Source organism: Hypanus sabinus, chromosome 10 (genome assembly GCF_030144855.1).
Source record: "Hypanus sabinus isolate sHypSab1 chromosome 10, sHypSab1.hap1, whole genome shotgun sequence".
Classification (NCBI taxonomy): domain Eukaryota; kingdom Metazoa; phylum Chordata; class Chondrichthyes; order Myliobatiformes; family Dasyatidae; genus Hypanus; species Hypanus sabinus.
The window spans coordinates 112,670,898-112,688,774 of NC_082715.1; the positions used below are offsets into that span (position 1 = coordinate 112,670,898).

Sequence of the window (17,877 nt, forward strand, 5' to 3'; positions counted from 1 at the left end):
TCCGCAGGGAATACATGCAAACTTCTGAGAGGATGCTGGGATTGAACTCTGACACCCAAACTGTAAACACGTCACGCTAACTGCTACACCACCATGATGCCAGGAGGAAGTGTGAGCAATCATCTAAATGGAGAGAGACAAAATGAGTGAAAGACAGAGGGATTGGACATGAATAGCAAAAAGCTTGCAGGCAGCTCCAACAAATGGTTAAGACAATTGTACAGGGTGAATTGTCACTGAGAGTGTCTATAGTTTTGGACGCTGTACCTAACATCAGACAATAACGTTGGAGGCAGTACAAAGGAGATTCACCAGGTTAACTCTCGGGATGAGAGGGTTGTCCTTCTAAGAGAGACTAAGTAGTTTGGAGTTTAGAAAAATGAGTGGTAACCTTATTGATACACAAAGGAGCTTGATTTTAAATTGTATTAACCCCCTCCCCAGGAGAAGCACAGGAACAGGCCCTTTGGTCCACAGTGTTATGCCAAACCAATTAACTTCGCAATCAAATGGCTAACAAAACCTGTTCTTTTATGCCTATACAATGTCCATATCCTTCCATTTTTTCACATTCATGTACCTATCTGAACTTACCTTAAAATGTTTCTGGTGATACCATACCAGGCAGTGCATTCCAGGCCCCCACCAGTCTGTATATATAAAAAAGCAACAAACTTACCCCTCAAATCTCCTTTGAAATTACCCCCTCTCACTTTGAATGCATGTTCTCATTATTATACATTCCAACATGTGGAAAAATGTACCATCTATCTACTCCACCTGTGCCTCTCATAATCTTATAAACCTCGATCAGATCTCCCCTCAGCCACTCTAGAGAGAACACCCCAACCTTGTTCAACCTCTCATTATAGCATATGCCCTCGAATCCTGGCAACATCATGGTAAATTTCTATTGCATCCTTTACAAACCTTTGACATCCTTCCTATAATGGGGTGACCAGTACTGTATGCATTACTCCAGATGTGGCCAAACTAGAGTTTTCTAAAGTTGCAACGTAACTTCCTGACTTTTAAACTGAATGCCTTGACTAAAACAAGCAAGCATGTGACTTCTTAACCACCAATCAACCTGTGCAGCAACTTTTGGGGAGCTGTGAGCTTGGATTCCAGATCCCTTTGCTTGTCAACAATATTGAGGATCTTGCCCTGAGCAGTGTTCTGTCTCTTTGCATTTGACCTATCAAGGCACAACACTTAATGTTTGACTTTGGGGGGGGGGGGGTTAAACTCCATTTGCCATTTCTCCTCCCATATCTGTAACTGATATGTAATCTGTTGTATTCTTTACTCTTCATAGATTACAGCACAGGACAATGTTGTGCTTAAGTAATTAATGTTAACTAAACTAACCCTTCGTTGACGTACTGCCTGTGTCCTTTCATTCGCTGCGTATCTAAGAGCCTCATAAATGCCTTATCACAATTGCCTCCACTATCACTCTTTAAAAATACTGCCCTGCACATCTCCTTTGAACTTACCCCTCTCACCTTAAATCCCTGCCCTCTAGTACAAGACATTTTGACCCTTCTGTCAGGTTTGCCCTCAGCCTCCAACATTCTAGAGAAAACAGACCAAATTTGTCCAACCTCTCCTCAGCGCATGCCCTCTTATCCTTGCAAATTTCTTGGTAAATCTGCTCTGTACCTTGTCCAAAGCCACCACATTCTTGTATGGGGCAACAAGAATTGAATCTGTGAATCTCTTTTGAACTCTATCCAGAGATGGACAGGCAGTCTTTCTAGTGTGAACTTTTCTATACTTCCCTTGCAATGTTGAAAGAGGCCATTTTATTATCAAGTTCAAGTAGTCCCAGTCCCCACTGTTTATCCCATAACTTGTGCTCGCTGCAGATTCTACCACTCCCTTATGCATTGCCAATAATTTACGGTGGACAAAAAACCTGTGAGTCAGCATAGCTTTGGAAATCAGAGGAGCCTGGAAAAACCCAGGCCTGTTCAATTTTTGGCCCATCTAGGATCTCAAATGTCTTTTCAAGCAGACATTCCAGCACCTTTGGGAGTAATGCACATCAGGACTTCTGACTGAATTGCCCACATATCATCACCTGGCTCCAATTTCCTTCCCTACCTCTCCACTCATTGGCAGCATATAGAAGGCCCAGATTATTTCTACTTTAAACAAGATGCCCTCTCTCACCACAATATTTCATGTAATCATTGCTCCCATTTCTCTCCTTTCTCCCCTTTTCTGAACATTTTATACAAAGGGATTTTTCACACTCAATCTTGTTCTTTTAAGCCAGTTGTTTGCCCTACTGTTATAAACAAGCATGGTTAGTTGAATAAACTGCTCTCTAGCCTTTATTATGCTCTATTTACTTATATGCATGCACTGAATATCTCTTAGTTGTTTGTTGCTGTAGAGAAATCCATCTCTCCTAATTCTCTGTATACCATTCCATCGCCTCCCCATTTCCCTATCCTTTTCGTTATCCCATCTGGTGAAACTTCAGCAAGGGCTTTAACCCCATCTCATGGAGATGCAACTTAAAATCACCCCCCTAAGACTGTTCACAGTACCCCAGGAGTCTGAAACCATTCCTGCTAACCATCTCTCCACATGTGCAATCTTCTGTACTTCCCCATTTTTTTAGATTTGCAGTCTAGTCAAGTTCTGCTTCTTCAGGCTCCATCTCAACACCTGCAAACAAACGCTTATTCTACTCATGTCGTAACTACTCACTTACCCTACACTTGGTTCTGATTCTTCCCATCCCCCCACTCCACCCTCTGTGGCTGATGGTGGCTAATTGCAGGAAGATAGGACTCTGCAGCTGTATCTTTAGCTCAAAACCTGAGCTTGAGCTCACTTCTTCATTTGATCCTCTAGGGCACGTGAAATATCCTTTCCTCACGGTGGATTGTAACTCATCCGGATCTAAGGAACCTAGCATTTCTCGTCCATAGATAATGCTTCTTTTATAGTTTATAACATGGTTGATTAGTTCTTTTTGTGACCTTCAAATTTTAATTTGTGGTCATTCACTAATTATTGTTTTCTTGGTATTATTCTTCCTGCTCATGATGTAAATAGATTAGCCCTCTCAATTCCATTTTAATGTTGCTCTTTCAGGTCCAATGGATGGTTATCCTGGACTACGGAGACCACCTTCGGAATCGAATATAATGTCTGGACGAATTTCTGGTCCGGGTGAAATTCGTGGACTTCCAGCTAACAGAGCAGGTATATTTAAATAAAACAAATAAATGTAAAATGATGACTAAAGCAAGTGGTGGCTTGCAATGAAATCCACTGAAACATTCAATTGCTGTTGTTTGAAAGAAAACAATGTTTGATTATCTCTGGATAATTTCAGTCTTATAAATCTATATCCACAGAAAAATGAGACAGGGTTTTAAAAAGAAATCTGCAGATGCTAGAAATTGTAATTAATCTGCCAGAAACACTAAGAAGATCATGCAACATCCATGGAGAGAAATGAGCCCTTGAACCTTAGATGCTTAGCTGATCTAGACCTTGTTGCAACCCTGTGCATTACTCCACCCAATGTTGTGGTGCTGTCCCGTGTGTTGCACTGGTCCGCTGTGCCTCACATGCTTGGACACTTTGTACGCCTTGTTTATCAGATCACATTTCGCCACATAAAACTAATTCCCCTGACTTAACACACTGGGCACCTCAATAATTATCTGTATTCTGATTTCTGCCTACTGATCTGTCATTAGGAACTATTTTCCTATATCTACCCCATAAAACCCTCACTATGTCAAATGCCAACAATCCCTCCATTTTATATATTACTGAGTACATTCGCCCTGCTGATCTTGATGTTCCAGTTAATCACGGAGACTGGTACAGGCTTTTTTTTTTAAAAAAAACAGCTTTTAGCTGAGTTGTTTCATAATGAGTTTCATCTTCAGCAGAAATGTGCTCTGGAGGATCGGGTCAGTTGCCCAGTGGGCCAAGAACATCTTCCCCAAATGTGACGGAATGTGCGACGGTAAGTTTTGCACCCACCACTTTTTGCTAAAATCGGATTTCCCTTTTGCTGTAGATCCTCTGCTGAGTTTTGATTTCATCACTTTGTAATGAAATTGCTTTGACAGAAAGAAGTGTGATAGTTTCACCTGAAATGCTTTTTAAAATGTTTCCACATCCCCTGCTGGTTAAGCTTGATAAGAGTATCAAGAATTACTGGATTTAAACCTCTGCTTTTGATGATTTGGACAATCTATGTGGCAGAAGGATCCTTTTGGAGAAGCGGAATCAGTCCTATCCTCCCTGTTGTGCTGCCTTTCCACCAAGCTGGTTAGTGTGATGGAGATGTTGGTTTGGTGGACTTTTGCACTCTGTTTTGTTTTTAATTTGTTGGTTTTCTCTGTAGCAAGATGATGTTGCTAAGGCTGAAGAGCCGGTATCTTTATCTAATCCATCCTCTGAACAATCAAAGGCAGTGAGTAATGGGCATAGGAAATTGAATTTCATAACCCACTAGTAGTTTGCCATTTAATAAAACTAACCAATTGGATACTTTGATAAGCCCAGATTGTACATTTGTGGAAATGACTGTCCTCTGTGCTTTGGTCAGTTATCAGATGAACTAACCTTGCATTTATCTATGTCACTGTAAGGCCTGTTCGTTCTGTGTTAAGCTTGCTGGTGCTTGTTATTTTAAAAGCTCTGATTGTTATGGATGTTGCTGGATAAAATTGGGGCGGTTAAAAACAAAGGCTTGCTTTAAAGAGATGCTCATCTTAGGAATGTAGAAGCTTTTAAAGTTCTCTTCTCCCCACCAGGTGAATGCTAATGCCTCTCAGGCTGCAATGTCTTTCCCAGGAACACCTATCATGAATTCATCTCTGGGTGGGATGCCTCCCCCTGGACCCCGACATGGACCCCCTCCACCCAGAGGCACCTACGGTCCAGTGCCAGTGCCACTCCCGCAGAGCCATCTAGGTAGGCTGAACAGTCCTCTGTATCCCTACTGTTATTTAACCTCATGAGGTTTCAAATTACAACTACTTGCCCTCTGTCTGATACGTGAGTGTTTTTTTTTATTCACAGTCCGTGTTCCAGCCCTCCGTGATTACCCTCCAGGGCCGTTCCCGCCACCAGGGCACAGACAGTTTCTTCCTGCACCCTTACCACCACCTCCACAAGTTCTGAGAGACTTCCCACCTGGTGTAAGGGAATACCCACGAGGACCCAGAGTTCTGCCTCCTGGAGCCCATGACATTCCCTCTGGGCAAGATAACCGGCAGTGACAAGGCATTCGACTGGACTGATCACTCACCTCAGGCAAATGTACTTGATGTATGTAAACCAGATTTACGATGGAATCCTTCAAGTATTCCAGGATCCTGGTTTGTTTCTCAGTTACCTGTAATTGGGAATTATTTAACTAGCAGGTCTGATTATTGGACCTGTTTAAACTGTGCTGGCTGTTGGAGGATCCCATTCATCGTAGCAGTGGCTTTACCCTTGTGAATGATGATCAGGCGCAGTCAATCATCAATTTATTCTGCAGCCAGAAAACTCTTGGACAGCTTAAAGTTTTGTACTTTCCAGCTTTGGAAATGGATAGGAATGTTTATGGGAGATTTGCAAATTAAGTATAACATGCTGTTTACAGCTTCAAACTTCTGAGAATTTGTCAAAAGGTAGCCACTTTGCCAATCAAGGAGTAAATAGTGCAATATTAGGGTACCTGTGTCTCGTGTGGTAAATCTCTTGATAATCTGTCAGCATTGTTCTGAGGCCTTTTAGTCTTCATGGTTGCAAAAAAACTTTTCCTGTGGAAATAACTAAAGAGAGCAGCCTGATTATGTTGTCATGGCAATACATTTGTAATTCATACACAAACTACTTCAATGAACCATCCATTTGTCAGCCAGCCTGATTTTAGTTTGACTTCTCTTTGGGAAAACAAAACACAGGAACACCCTGTATAAGTAAGGCCAGATGTAACTTATTTTACTATTGAGAATTTATTAATAAAGATTAAAATTACTGGGTTGTCAATGAATAATGTTCAGTGGTGATATTTGGGCCTCATTATTTTCTTTCCATGTAAGTCTCTGTTAGTAGGAATACATAGATTGGCACGGCATGAATCAAAACAGCCTGCAGATGTCCTGCTTCTAAGTCCCCGTTCTCTTCCCCTCCCACCCACCCACCCACCTCCATTATCATACTGTAAAATTTGTTATAAACTCCACAAATGTTAATGAACAGGGTACTGAACAGTTATATACAATGAAAAACAGTGCTACATGCAGTTGTAGTGCAATGATTAGACAAAGAATACAATTTTTAGAGCTTTGGCCAAACACATCTCACTAGGGCACTTCAAATACATTTCTAGCAAAGTTTCCAGCCAGACAGAAGGGTTCTTGTTAAAAGTACCACTGCATACTGTTCACCACTCACACCTCTACATTAAAACACAGAAGCCAAGATCCTTTGTCCACTTAATGCTTCCCTTTAGTGTAACAATTAACTATAAAGCTGCTGCCTCAATGATCACAGCACACAGTCTGGATTTAAAAAGTGATGACTTGCTTTGTGAAGTTGTTCTCCAACAGTTCAGTATTAATCAGTTGCTAAAGTAATAAACTGGATGTTAATCAGCATGAAACTTTCCCCTGAATTGAACCAGCAGCAGTACTGGACACAAGATGTTCTCTTCGAGAAACTGATACTGTTATTGCACGTTGTTGATCACAGATGTGCTGCCTAGTATGACTGGGATTCTGCTGTACACACACACAGTTACCACAACACTTGTTAATTTGCCTTAGTATCTACAGAAAGTCATTCCTTGTGCAATGTTTGATGGAGGTGAAGATACAGCGGTTTCCTGGTCAGCAAATGTAGCTTTTTTCTCTTAAAGTCGGTTGGCTTTTTGTATCTGAAGAGAGAGAGAAAGTATTTAATGTTAAGTTATGATGACTGGCTGAGTGTTCACTTTCAAGTCTGAGCATGGCAAGGACAAGTTGTAATTCTATTCCTTTACTCATTTTTTAAGTTGAAAAACTACACAGATGTGGGATGTGATGCTTCAGTGTCAAGGCTCAAGGTGACAAAAGTTCATTTGTGGACAAATACTAAATCTCTCAACCTTCATTCTGAATAGTTCACAGCTATTCTATTGAATTAACTTGAGAGTTTGGCAGCTGTTATGCTGTTAGAAAGGATACATATAGATTTAAGATAATGTGAACAATTAAGATTTAGAATGTAGAAATGTACTTGTAGAAACAGATCCATTATGAATTAATGATATGCAGTCGTCCCTCAGTATTGGTGGGGGATTGGTTCCAGGACCCCCTGCAGATACCAAAATCCGCAGATGCTCAAGTCCCTTACATAAAGTGGCGTATTTGCATATAACCTACACACATACTCCCGTATGCTTTAAATTATCTCTAGATTACTTATACCTAATACAATGTAAATGCTATGTAAATAATTATACTGTATTGTTTAGGGAATAATGACAAGAAAAAAAGTCTGTACACGTTCAGTACAGACACAACCATCCAGCCCTTTTGGGAAGGCTGATGCCGCTTCAGCATCAGCCGATCCCGATTCTCCAATGATCTTTAAGTTCTTGAGGCTGTAACACTTTACGTAGCGAGCCAGCCATCCCTTAAATGTTTGCTGTAAGCACGGTGTAGTGTTTAACGACCACACAATGTGCACGCGACCAATGCTAATTAAAAATTATTTGGTAACAGCCTACTGTCCCAGGTGCATATTTTCATTAGACACAAAGCGAATATAGTCAGAATCTTTCCCTTGCTAGAGGTATCAAAAACAAGAGGGCACAGATTTAAGGTGAGGAGGAGGATTTAAGGGGATGAGGAACGTTCCAGATATCAACCAAAGGAGATGATGGAATCAGCTTCGTGCATTAAGAGGAATTTGGAGAGGGACTTGAACAGGCAAGGCACAGGAGGTCACGGTTTAGGAAATAGATTAGTACAGATAAGCAGACATGGTGGGCCAAAGGACCTGCTTCTGTGTTGTAAACTCCATAAGACAGGAAACACAAGCAGGTCTAGGCTACCTGTCCCTGAACAACCAATCACTCCTAATTCCATTAAACTCCAAAGAATACAGGGCAATTTATTTCTGATTATACAACACTGTGGCGGCTCATTTCCTAGCGTATGCGAACCGACTCACAATTAGATAGCCTACGGGGGTTTGCGAGCACAGAGCTTTGGAGCCTCTTCGCCATGGGGGGCCGGTTGACAGAGGCTTAAAAGTGAGGCTGAAGTTTTCGAATAAAGTTTTTTCCTTCGACTGCAGTTACCGACTCCGTGTCGTAATTTTAGCGCTGCTTGTAGCACACCGCTACAACACCTTCATTACAGAGCTCAATCTCAGTTGGACTTGTACTGATTGTGGAGGCAGCCTATCTTTTCTTAAAAAAAGACCAAAGCTGGCCTCCCCAACATCATGTACAATTGAAACAATACCTTGTTCTTTCTAAACTAATTCCTCCAACAATATAGGCCCATACATTATAAGCTACCTGCTCCTCCTGTCGGCTAGCTTCTTGCGTTTCATGCACAATAGCTCGATCCCCTTCCACTCTAGTCACTTGCAGTCTCCCACCATGTAAATAATAGTCTGCTTTTAGCATTTTTAAGCATGACCTTAGATTTATAGAGGTGCTTGGAGATGGGCTGTGAATGGATGGAATATTAAAAATCAGAATATGGAAACACACTATACAGTTTCTAATGGTGAGAGATTGAAAGGTCTGTGTTCCAAGGGACATGGGTGACTCTGTCCATAATCATTAAATTAAAAAGGCAAAGAGTGCTATATGCTGATTCGATCACAGCTAGAATAGTGTGTGCATGCAGTAAAGGATTCTGAGAAAGTGGGGAGATTCACCATGATGTTACTTCAGAGATTGGACAGCCTGTTTCCCCTGGAGCAGATGATTGAGCTGATAGAAGTATGCAAAACTGATGGGAGTAGATTTAAGAAACTTTTTTCCCCTCTGATGGGGATGTTCAAAGGTTATCAGGGTAAAGGGTAGGAAGTGCAAAAGGACCTGAGGGAATTCTTTCCTGCAAAGTCATTGGAGAACACTACCCTAAAGGTGCAGGTTCTCACAGCATTTTCATACAGGAACTGGTGAATATAGATGGACATGAACCCAATGCGAGTCAATGAGATTAGGAGAGATGGGTGCAGTGGCTGGCATAAATGCAGTAGGTTAAAGACATATTTTAATGCTGTACACTTCTCTAGGCATTTATCAAACAGACTGTGTCTATACTTGGGAGTTTGGAAGAACAAGATAATCTCTCACTGAAGCTGCTTGAATTGATAAAGCAGCTCTGTTCAACTCTAGTTCAACTCTGAACTAGGAGTTAGTTTCAGAATGGGGTGGGAGCAATTATTCATAGCATAGATGAAAGGAAATGTCTAGAGTGTAGTGTATCTCTGGCCAACAGAAGACTATGAAGGCTCAGCTGCTGTGTGTTCACAACTAAAATCAACAATTTTGTATACTAAGAGAATCAGGGGAGTGCAGCAAGTGGTAAATGGTCAGTCACTGTCTTGCAGAAGGGCAGGGTCTTGTTCTCACTAACGGTTCAAGAAATTGGTGGCACACACTTAAATTTTGCAAGAAGTACAAGTATGATGTGAAGAAAAATATTTCTATGCCCAGAATTAACAGGGACTTCCAAAGGAAATGGGATAGCCACTTGGAAGGATAACCTGCAGGGATGCTCAACCTGAGAGCTAGAACAGGCAGGAGGATTAGAAGCGGTTATAAAACTGAAAGAGACCTAGCAGGTGAGTCAGTGTCACACAACATGAAAACAGGTCCTTTGGCTCAACTGCTCCAAGCTAACATATTCCTATCTAAGCTAGTTCCTGGGTTTTGTGCACATCTCTCTAAAACTTTCCTATCCTTGTACTTACTCAAGTTCCTTTTAAATATTACTAAAGCACCATCCTTAAGCACTTTCTCTAGCAGTTAATTCCATGTTATGACCACTTTCTGGGTTGAAAAAGTTGCCCTCAGGTTCCTATTAAATAATTCCCTTAATAGCGAACTTAACAGAAAATGAAATGCAACATCTGTCAAACACTGGGAAGGCTATAGGTAGACCAGGCAAAATCTTTACCAGGTGGCTCAGTACTCACAGCTCTATAACAATCTCTCCAGCTTTGATTTCATCCATTTCCATAAATGCAAAGCACTTTGTGCTTGTAAACTTCTTTTTGGGTTTGTAATGTTTGAATTCAAAGAAAATAGCAGCTCCTATAAAAGAAAAAGTGGATTGCTGAAGATTAAATAGGAAGCAGTGATGTCTCACACTGATAAAATACATCACTATTATAATCAAGCTCAACATCAAACATCCATGAGGGTTTCATAAAATCCCACCCAACCCTACACATCAACAGAAAATACAGAAGTCCTAAAGTACATATCTCAAAGTTTCTATACCGGACTATGGAACAGTCCCGAGTACAATAGGTCAGACCTTGTTGCATGCCTGCACCTGTCACTGTAACACTTTATTCTGCATTCTGTCAGTGCTTTTCCCCAGTAAACCCTCAATGTACTGATGTGATGAAATAATCTCTATTGGTAGCAAGCAAAATTAAGTTTTTCACCCCATCTCTGTACAGACATAGAACATTACAGCACAGAAACAGGCCTTTTGGCCCTTCTTGGCTGTGCCGAATCATTTTACTGCCTAGTCCCACTGACCTGCACCGAGACCATATCCCTCCATATACTTCTCATCCATGTACCTGTCCAAGCTTTTCCTTAAATGTTAAAAGTGAGCCCACATTTACCACTTCATCTGGCAGCTTATTCCACACTCCCACCACTGTGTGAAGAAGCCTCCCCTAATGTTCCCCTTAAACTTTTCCCCCTTCACCCTTAACCCATGTCCTCTGGTTTTTTTTCTCCCCTAGCCTCAGTGGAAAAAGCCTGCTTGCTCTATCTATACCCATCATAATTTTATACACCCCTATCGTCTCTCCTCATTCTTCTACACTCCAGGGAATTTTATACACCTCTATCGTCTCTCCTCATTCTTCTACACTCCAGGGAATTTTATACACCTCTATCGTCTCTCCTCATTCTTCTACACTCCAGGGAATTTTATACACCCCTATCGTCTCTCCTCATTCTTCTACACTCCAGGGAATTTTATACACCCCTATCGTCTCTCCTCATTCTTCTACACTCCAGGGAATTTTATACACCCCTATCGTCTCTCCTCATTCTTCTACACTCCAGGGAATTTTATACAACCCTATCGTCTCTCCTCATTCTTCTACACTCCAGGGAATTTTATACACCTCTATCGTCTCTCCTCATTCTTCTACACTCCAGGGAATAAAGTCCTAACCTATTCAACCTTTCTCTGTAACTCAGTTTCTCAAGTCCCGGCAACATCCTTGTAAACCTTCTCTGCACTCTTTCAACCTTATTAATATCCTTCCTGTAACTAGGTGACCAAAACTGCACACAATACTCCGACTTCAGCCTCACCAATGCCTTATACAACCTCACCATAACATTTCAACTCTTATACTCAATACTTTGATTTATAAAGGCCAATGTACCAAAAGCTCTCTTTACTACCCTATCTACCTATGACACCACTTTTAGAGAATTTTGTATCTGTATTCCCAGATCCTGCTGTTCTACTGCACTCCTCAGTACCCTACCATTTACCTTGTATGTTCTACCTTGGTTTCTCCTTCCAAAGTGCAATACCTCACACTTGGCTGTATTAAATGCCATCTGCCATTTTTCAGCCCATTTTATCAGCTGGTCGAAATCCCTCTGCAAGCTTTGAAAACCCTCCTCACTGTCCACTACACCTCCAACCTTTGTATCATCAGCAAATTTGCTGATCCAATTTACCACATCATCATCCAGATCATTGATATAGATGACAAATAACAATGGACCCAGCACTGATCCCTGTGGCACACCACTATTCACCGGCCTTCACTCAGAGAAACAATCTTCCACTACCACTCTCTGGCTTCTCCCATTGAGCCAATGTCTAATCCAATTTACTACCTCGCCATGTATTCCTAGTGACTGAATCTTCCTAACTAACCTCCCATGCGGTACCTTGTCAAAGGCCTTACTGAAGTTCATGTAGACAACATCCACTGCCTTCCCTTCATCCACTTTTCTGATAACTTCCTCGAAAAACTCTAATAGATTTGTTATACATGACCTACCACACACAAAGCCATGTTGACTCTGTAATAAGTCCCTGTCTATCCAAATACTTATAGATCCTATCTCTTAGTACTCCTTCCAATAATTTACCTACTACAGATGTCAAACTTACTGCCCTATAATTTCCCGGATTACTTTTAGAGCCTTTTTTAAACGAGAACAACATGAGCTATCCTCCAATCCTCTGGCACCTCGCCCGTAGATATGGATATTTTAAATATATCTGCCAGGGCCCCTGCAATTTCAACACTAGTCACCTTTGAGGTCCTGGGGATTTATCTACTCTGATTTGCCTCAAGATAGCAAGCACCACCTCCTCTTCAATCTGTATACATTCCAAGACCTCACTACTTGTTTGCCTTATTTCCATTAACTCTATGCCAGTTTCCTTAGTAAATACAGATGCAAAAAACCCATTTAAGATCTCCCCCATTTCTTTTTCATACATAGTTGTTCCATACATACCTAGCTGACCACTCTGATCTTCAAGAGGGCCAACTGTATCCCTTACTATCCTTTTGCTCTTAATATACCTGTAGAAGCTCTTAGGATTATTATCCTTCACCTTGACTGCCAAAGCTACCTCATGTCTTCTTTTAGCCCTTCTGATTTCTTTAAGTATTTTTTTGCACTTTTTACACTGCTCAAGTACCTTATTTGCTTCGTTTCCTATACATGTCATATATCTCTCTCTTCTTTATTAGAATTTCAATATTCCTAGAGAACCAAGGTTCCTTATTCTTATTCACTTTGCCTTTAACCCTGACAGGAACATACAAACTCTGCACTCTCAAAATTTCTCCTTTGAAGGCCTACTACTGACCAATCACATCCTTGCCAGAGAACAACCTGTCCCAATCCACGCTCTTTAGATCCTTTCTCATTTCTTCAAATGTGGCCTTTCCCCAGTTTAGAACCTCAACCCAGGGACCAGATCTATCTTTATCCATGGTCAAGTTGATCACTGTTATGCTCACTGGAACCAAAGTGTTCTCCAACACGCACTTCCGTCACCTGTCCTAACTCGTTTCCTAATAGGAGATCTAATATTGCATCTTCTCAAGTCGGTACCCATATATATTGATTTAGAAAACTTTCCTGAACACATTTTACTAACTCTGACCCATCTAGACCTTTAACAGTATGGGAGTCCCAATCAATATGTGAAAAATTAAAATCCCCCACTATCACAACTTTATGTTTCCTGCAGTTGTCTGCTATCTCTGCAGATTTGCTCCTCCAATTCTCACTGACTATTGGGTGGTCTATAATACAACCCTATTAGTGTGGTCATACCTTTCCTGTTTCTCAGCTCCATCCATATGGCCTCAGTAGACAAGCCCTCTAATCTTTCCTGCCGGAGCACTGCTGTAACATTTTCCCCGACTAGCAATGCCACCCCCCACCCTTCATCCCTCTGCCTCTATCACATCTGAAACATCGGAACCCTGGAACTTTGAGCTGCCAGTCCTGCCCCTCCTGTAGCCAAGTTTCACGAATGGCTACAATGTCATAATTCCACATGTCAATCCACGCCCTCAGCTCATCAGCCTTCCCCACAATACTCCTCGCATTGAAATAGACACACCTCAGAAGATTATTACCACCACACACAACCCTTCTATTTGTGACTGTACATGAACTTTTAACATAATTTATTTTCACCCCCGCTTCACTATCTACTCTGGCACTCTGGTTCCGCCTGCCCCGAGTAGCACTAATAAACCTCCCTGCAAGGATATTGGTCCCCCTGTAGTTCAGGTGTAACCCGTCTCTCTTGTACAGGTCCCACCTGCCCCAGAAGAGGTCCCAATGGTCCTGAAATCTGAAACCCTGCCCCCTACACCATGTGTTCATCCTCCAGAGCATTCTATTCTTCCCCTCACTGGCACGTGGCACAGGTAGCAATCCTGAGATTACCACCCTCGAGGTCCTGCTTTTTAACTTCCTACCAAGCTCTCTATACTCACTCTTCAGGACCTCCTCACTCTTTCTTCCTATGTCATTGGTACCAATGTGTACCGTGACATCTGGCTGCTCACTCTCCCATTTCAGAATGCTGTGCAGGTGATCAGAGACATCTCTGATCCTGGCACCCAGGAGGCAACAAACCATCCGAAAGTCTGTCACAACCACAGAACCTCCGGTCTGTACCTCTAACTATCGAGTCCCCTATCACTACCACTCTCCTCATCTTCCTCCCCCACTTCTGCACTACAGAACCAGACTCAGTGCCAGAGATCCGGCTTCCACAGCTTGTCCCAGGTAAGTCACACCCCCAACGGTATTCAAATCGGTATACTTTTTGTTGAGAGGAATGGCCATAGGGGAGCCCTGCTCTGCCTGCCCCTTCCTTCGCCTGACAGTAACCCAATTACCTTTGCACTGCTCCTTTGGTGTAACTAGTCAAGTCTCTTTTACTGTCATTTCGACCATAACTGCTGGTACAGAACACTGTAAAAATGAGATGTTTTTTCAGGACTGTGGTGCTGCATAAACACTACAAAAACTACATTGAACTACATGAAACCAACACAAAAACGACACTAGACTACAGACCTACCCAGGACTGCATAAAATAACACAGAGCAGTGCAGGCATTACAATAAATAACAAACAAGACATAGCACAGCAGAGGGCAGCAGGTTGGTAGACCAATGGCTTGGGGAAAAATCTGTTCCACAAATAATAATCAGTCAGTTTCTGTACTCCCGCTGAGTATTTCGTTGCCACAGATGTAGTCCAATTTAATGTCAATTGGAGAGCAGAACGGACGGGAGAGCCGGCTGGCTAGTGCTCACTTTTTTCCTGGCACGGACTCCTGCCCACTCACCTTGCTTCCGCTTCCTCGCACACTGCTTATGACATCCCCACCTCCGGCCACAGGCATCAGGCGACTCTGAGAACTGCAGGCCCGATTCCCTCAGCAAGCCAAGGTCGTGCAATCTAACCAGTAGATTTTCATGAAGGTTTGTTTTTGGGCGATCTCTGTATTATAGCAGTAACTGCCGATGGTAGATAACTGTTATCCATTGCCCTAAACCCTAATTGTGCCTTAAAATTAAATTAAAAAACTAAATTAAAGTAGCACCAGATCCAAAAGGCCGCTGCTACCGTGTGCTGCTACCTCCCTGAAACTTATCTAGAAACTTCTCATTCTCCCGAAGATCCGGAGGTCATCCAGCTCCTGCTCCAGTTCCCTAACATCACAGACAATAAACCATTTTACCAATTTACTATGTCCAGTAACATAAGGAGAGGACCGAGTCATTCAGTATATTTAAGTTAATTCCAATGGACCATGTCTGATCAGCTCCACGTGTAAAAGCTCTACACAAATGCCGCCATCTTCTGGATGTAAAGACCTTCTGCTGATCTCAGATTATCTCACAAATTTAATATTCATGCATTCTCCATTATTTCCATCTTTTCCCTATTTAGAAAATCCTCTTCTTTCTGTTTCATGTTTAAAGTTGGTTACCTTAGACTACCTCTTTTTTCCAGTAGTACACCTGCTAAATCAAAACGTGGATTGGACGATGTTAGCTATAAGAGAATGGACAAATGCAGATTGTTTTCTTTGCATATCGGAGGCTGAGGGCTGACCTGACAGAAGTTAATAAAGTTTTTAGAGGCATGCATGTGGTTGGCAATCTATATAATTTTCCCAGGGTGCATATGTCAAAAACTAGAGGGGCATAACCTTAAGCTGAGAGGGGAAAGTCTAAAAGGTTTGAGGCAAGTAGTGGGATGTGCTGCCGGAGGAGGTGGTGGAAGCAGATACGACAGTAACATTTAAGAGGCATTTAAATGGGCATGTGAACAGGCAGCGAAGGTTAAGGACCATGTGCAGGCAGATGGGATTAGTTTAAATTGACATCATATTCAGCACAGACATCATAGGTCGAAGGGCCTGTTCTTACATGTGCTATGTTCTAGAACACCTAACATTCACCTACACTTCTCTCAAGTTCATATGAAGCTCTCCAACATTAAGTCATTACAAAATCTGGGGAACAGTTTGTCACAATACTTTGGATTCCTTGGTCCTATGCTTCCTTGTAGTTCCTTCCTATGCTTCCATCTCTTGCTCTTCACTTCCACGAGGTTGAAAAATTCCTATCAAATACCATCTCAATAACCTTACGAATTATATTCAGAAACTTTCTGGTTTAATTACTTCACAAAATTCAGTAGATTTACTATAAACATGAGAAATTCTGCAGATGCTGGAAATCTACAGTAACACGCAAAATACTGCAGGAACTCAACAGGTAAGGCAGCATCTATGGAAATAAATAAACAGTTGACACTTTGGGCTAAGTTCCTTCTTCAGGACTGGTTTTACTAGAGGTTGTTCATTATTAAGCAACAATCCTGGAAAAAAGAAACTGTTAAGTGTAATGTTGGTGATAAGACTATTGGAGAGGATTCTTTAGAATTCATGAGAATTCTCTATCAGATTACCACTCATTCTGCTACACCCTGTGAAAGAAGTCCCAAACTGCTCAACATTTCTCCATAACTCACTTCTTTCATGTCCTAGCAACATCCCTATAAGTTCCCTCTGCAAGCTTTCCAGTTTACATCTTTCCTGTAGCTGGGCAGCTGAATCTGAATGGAATGTTCCAAATGCAGCCCGAGCAGCATCTTGTACAATTCAATAGGCTGAAGGGCCTGTTCATCACTGTGATCTCAGTGTAATGTACTTCCACACAAGCCAGTGCTTCACTCTGCATTAAGTGAACACATTTCACTGGGTACCAGGACATTCTCTACCATGGTGTTGCCACACAAAAAGCCTTCTCTAAGGTAGAAAAGGAAGCTGACTTACCCTTTGGCAATTTCTCGATGTGTTTCTGGATTTCCACATCAACAGCAAAATGTATGTACGTGTCTTCCTTTCTTGTAGCCACAGGGGTATCTTGTACAGGGGTTAGATCCACTCCATTAATATCTGTGTAATAGAGGTACTTCCTGTATTAATATTTTGTAAGCATCAGAATTATATGGACCACAGACCCATTTCAAAGTGACCCTGCTTTACCTTTTACACTGACTGTCAGGTAGGGGTCAATGCACTGCCCTGCATCCTTGAGTCCAATTTTTTCTATCTTTATAGTAAGCAGAGCCATGCCTGGTTCAGAGGGCAGTCGTGGTAGGAGAGTACCTGAGAACAGACATTACCACAGTCTCAATGCTTGTGCCTTGTCATCATCAGAACACCACCTGAACTTAGTATTCAAAACAGTAATTCAACATTACCCACTCCCCTCCCTTGCAGGGTTTTAACACACTGTTCATACATCTGGTGATTTCTCATAATGACCTTGCCATTTCTCACAATTGTTCCTCAGTGCCAGTGTTTGTTCAATGTGGAAGTTGCTTTTATGTTGCTTTACTTAACACTGTCAGCTGTGAAAAGTGAGACTGAATTGCAAGTTTTTGAGAATTACTAGGGAGAAGTTCTCTCAGCTTTAACTAGTTTGGACAGAAATCAGTCCATTTTCCTATCATGCACAAATAAACATTCAGTGTAGACAGCCTATTCAACACAGAAGGCACCAGAAAGGGCTCTCAGTTTTTCTACGAGGCTAGAAAAGAAACTGATACATGGG

The 17,877-nt window shown here is 41.8% G+C and overlaps 2 protein-coding genes across 7 annotated transcripts in view; one reads left to right on the forward strand and one right to left on the reverse strand.

Moving 5' to 3' along the window:
- mia3 (MIA SH3 domain ER export factor 3) overlaps window positions 1–6,184 on the forward strand; it is a 111,422-nt gene extending 105,238 nt beyond the window's left edge. For 2 of the 5 annotated variants that reach the window (XM_059982648.1, XM_059982652.1), the window contains 5 exons: window positions 3,115–3,225; window positions 3,924–4,003; window positions 4,388–4,456; window positions 4,800–4,959; window positions 5,068–6,184. In XM_059982648.1, coding sequence (XP_059838631.1) covers window positions 3,115–3,225; window positions 3,924–4,003; window positions 4,388–4,456; window positions 4,800–4,959; window positions 5,068–5,267 — 620 coding nt within the window. In that variant the 3' untranslated portion in view covers window positions 5,268–6,184. The remainder of the gene's footprint in view (window positions 1–3,114; window positions 3,226–3,923; window positions 4,004–4,387; window positions 4,457–4,799; window positions 4,960–5,067) is intronic. The other 3 variants (XM_059982649.1, XM_059982650.1, XM_059982651.1) reach the window with 3 other exon arrangements.
- A 144-nt stretch (window positions 6,185–6,328) lies between these two features.
- Window positions 6,329–17,877, reverse strand: part of aida (axin interactor, dorsalization associated) — an 84,914-nt gene continuing 73,365 nt past the window's right edge. For both annotated transcript variants that reach the window (XM_059982654.1, XM_059982653.1), the window contains 4 exons: window positions 17,307–17,429; window positions 17,094–17,216; window positions 10,183–10,300; window positions 6,329–6,913 (listed from right to left, as the gene is read on the reverse strand). In XM_059982654.1, the coding sequence (XP_059838637.1) occupies window positions 6,817–6,913; window positions 10,183–10,300; window positions 17,094–17,216; window positions 17,307–17,429 (461 nt within the window). In that variant the 3' untranslated portion in view covers window positions 6,329–6,816. The remainder of the gene's footprint in view (window positions 6,914–10,182; window positions 10,301–17,093; window positions 17,217–17,306; window positions 17,430–17,877) is intronic.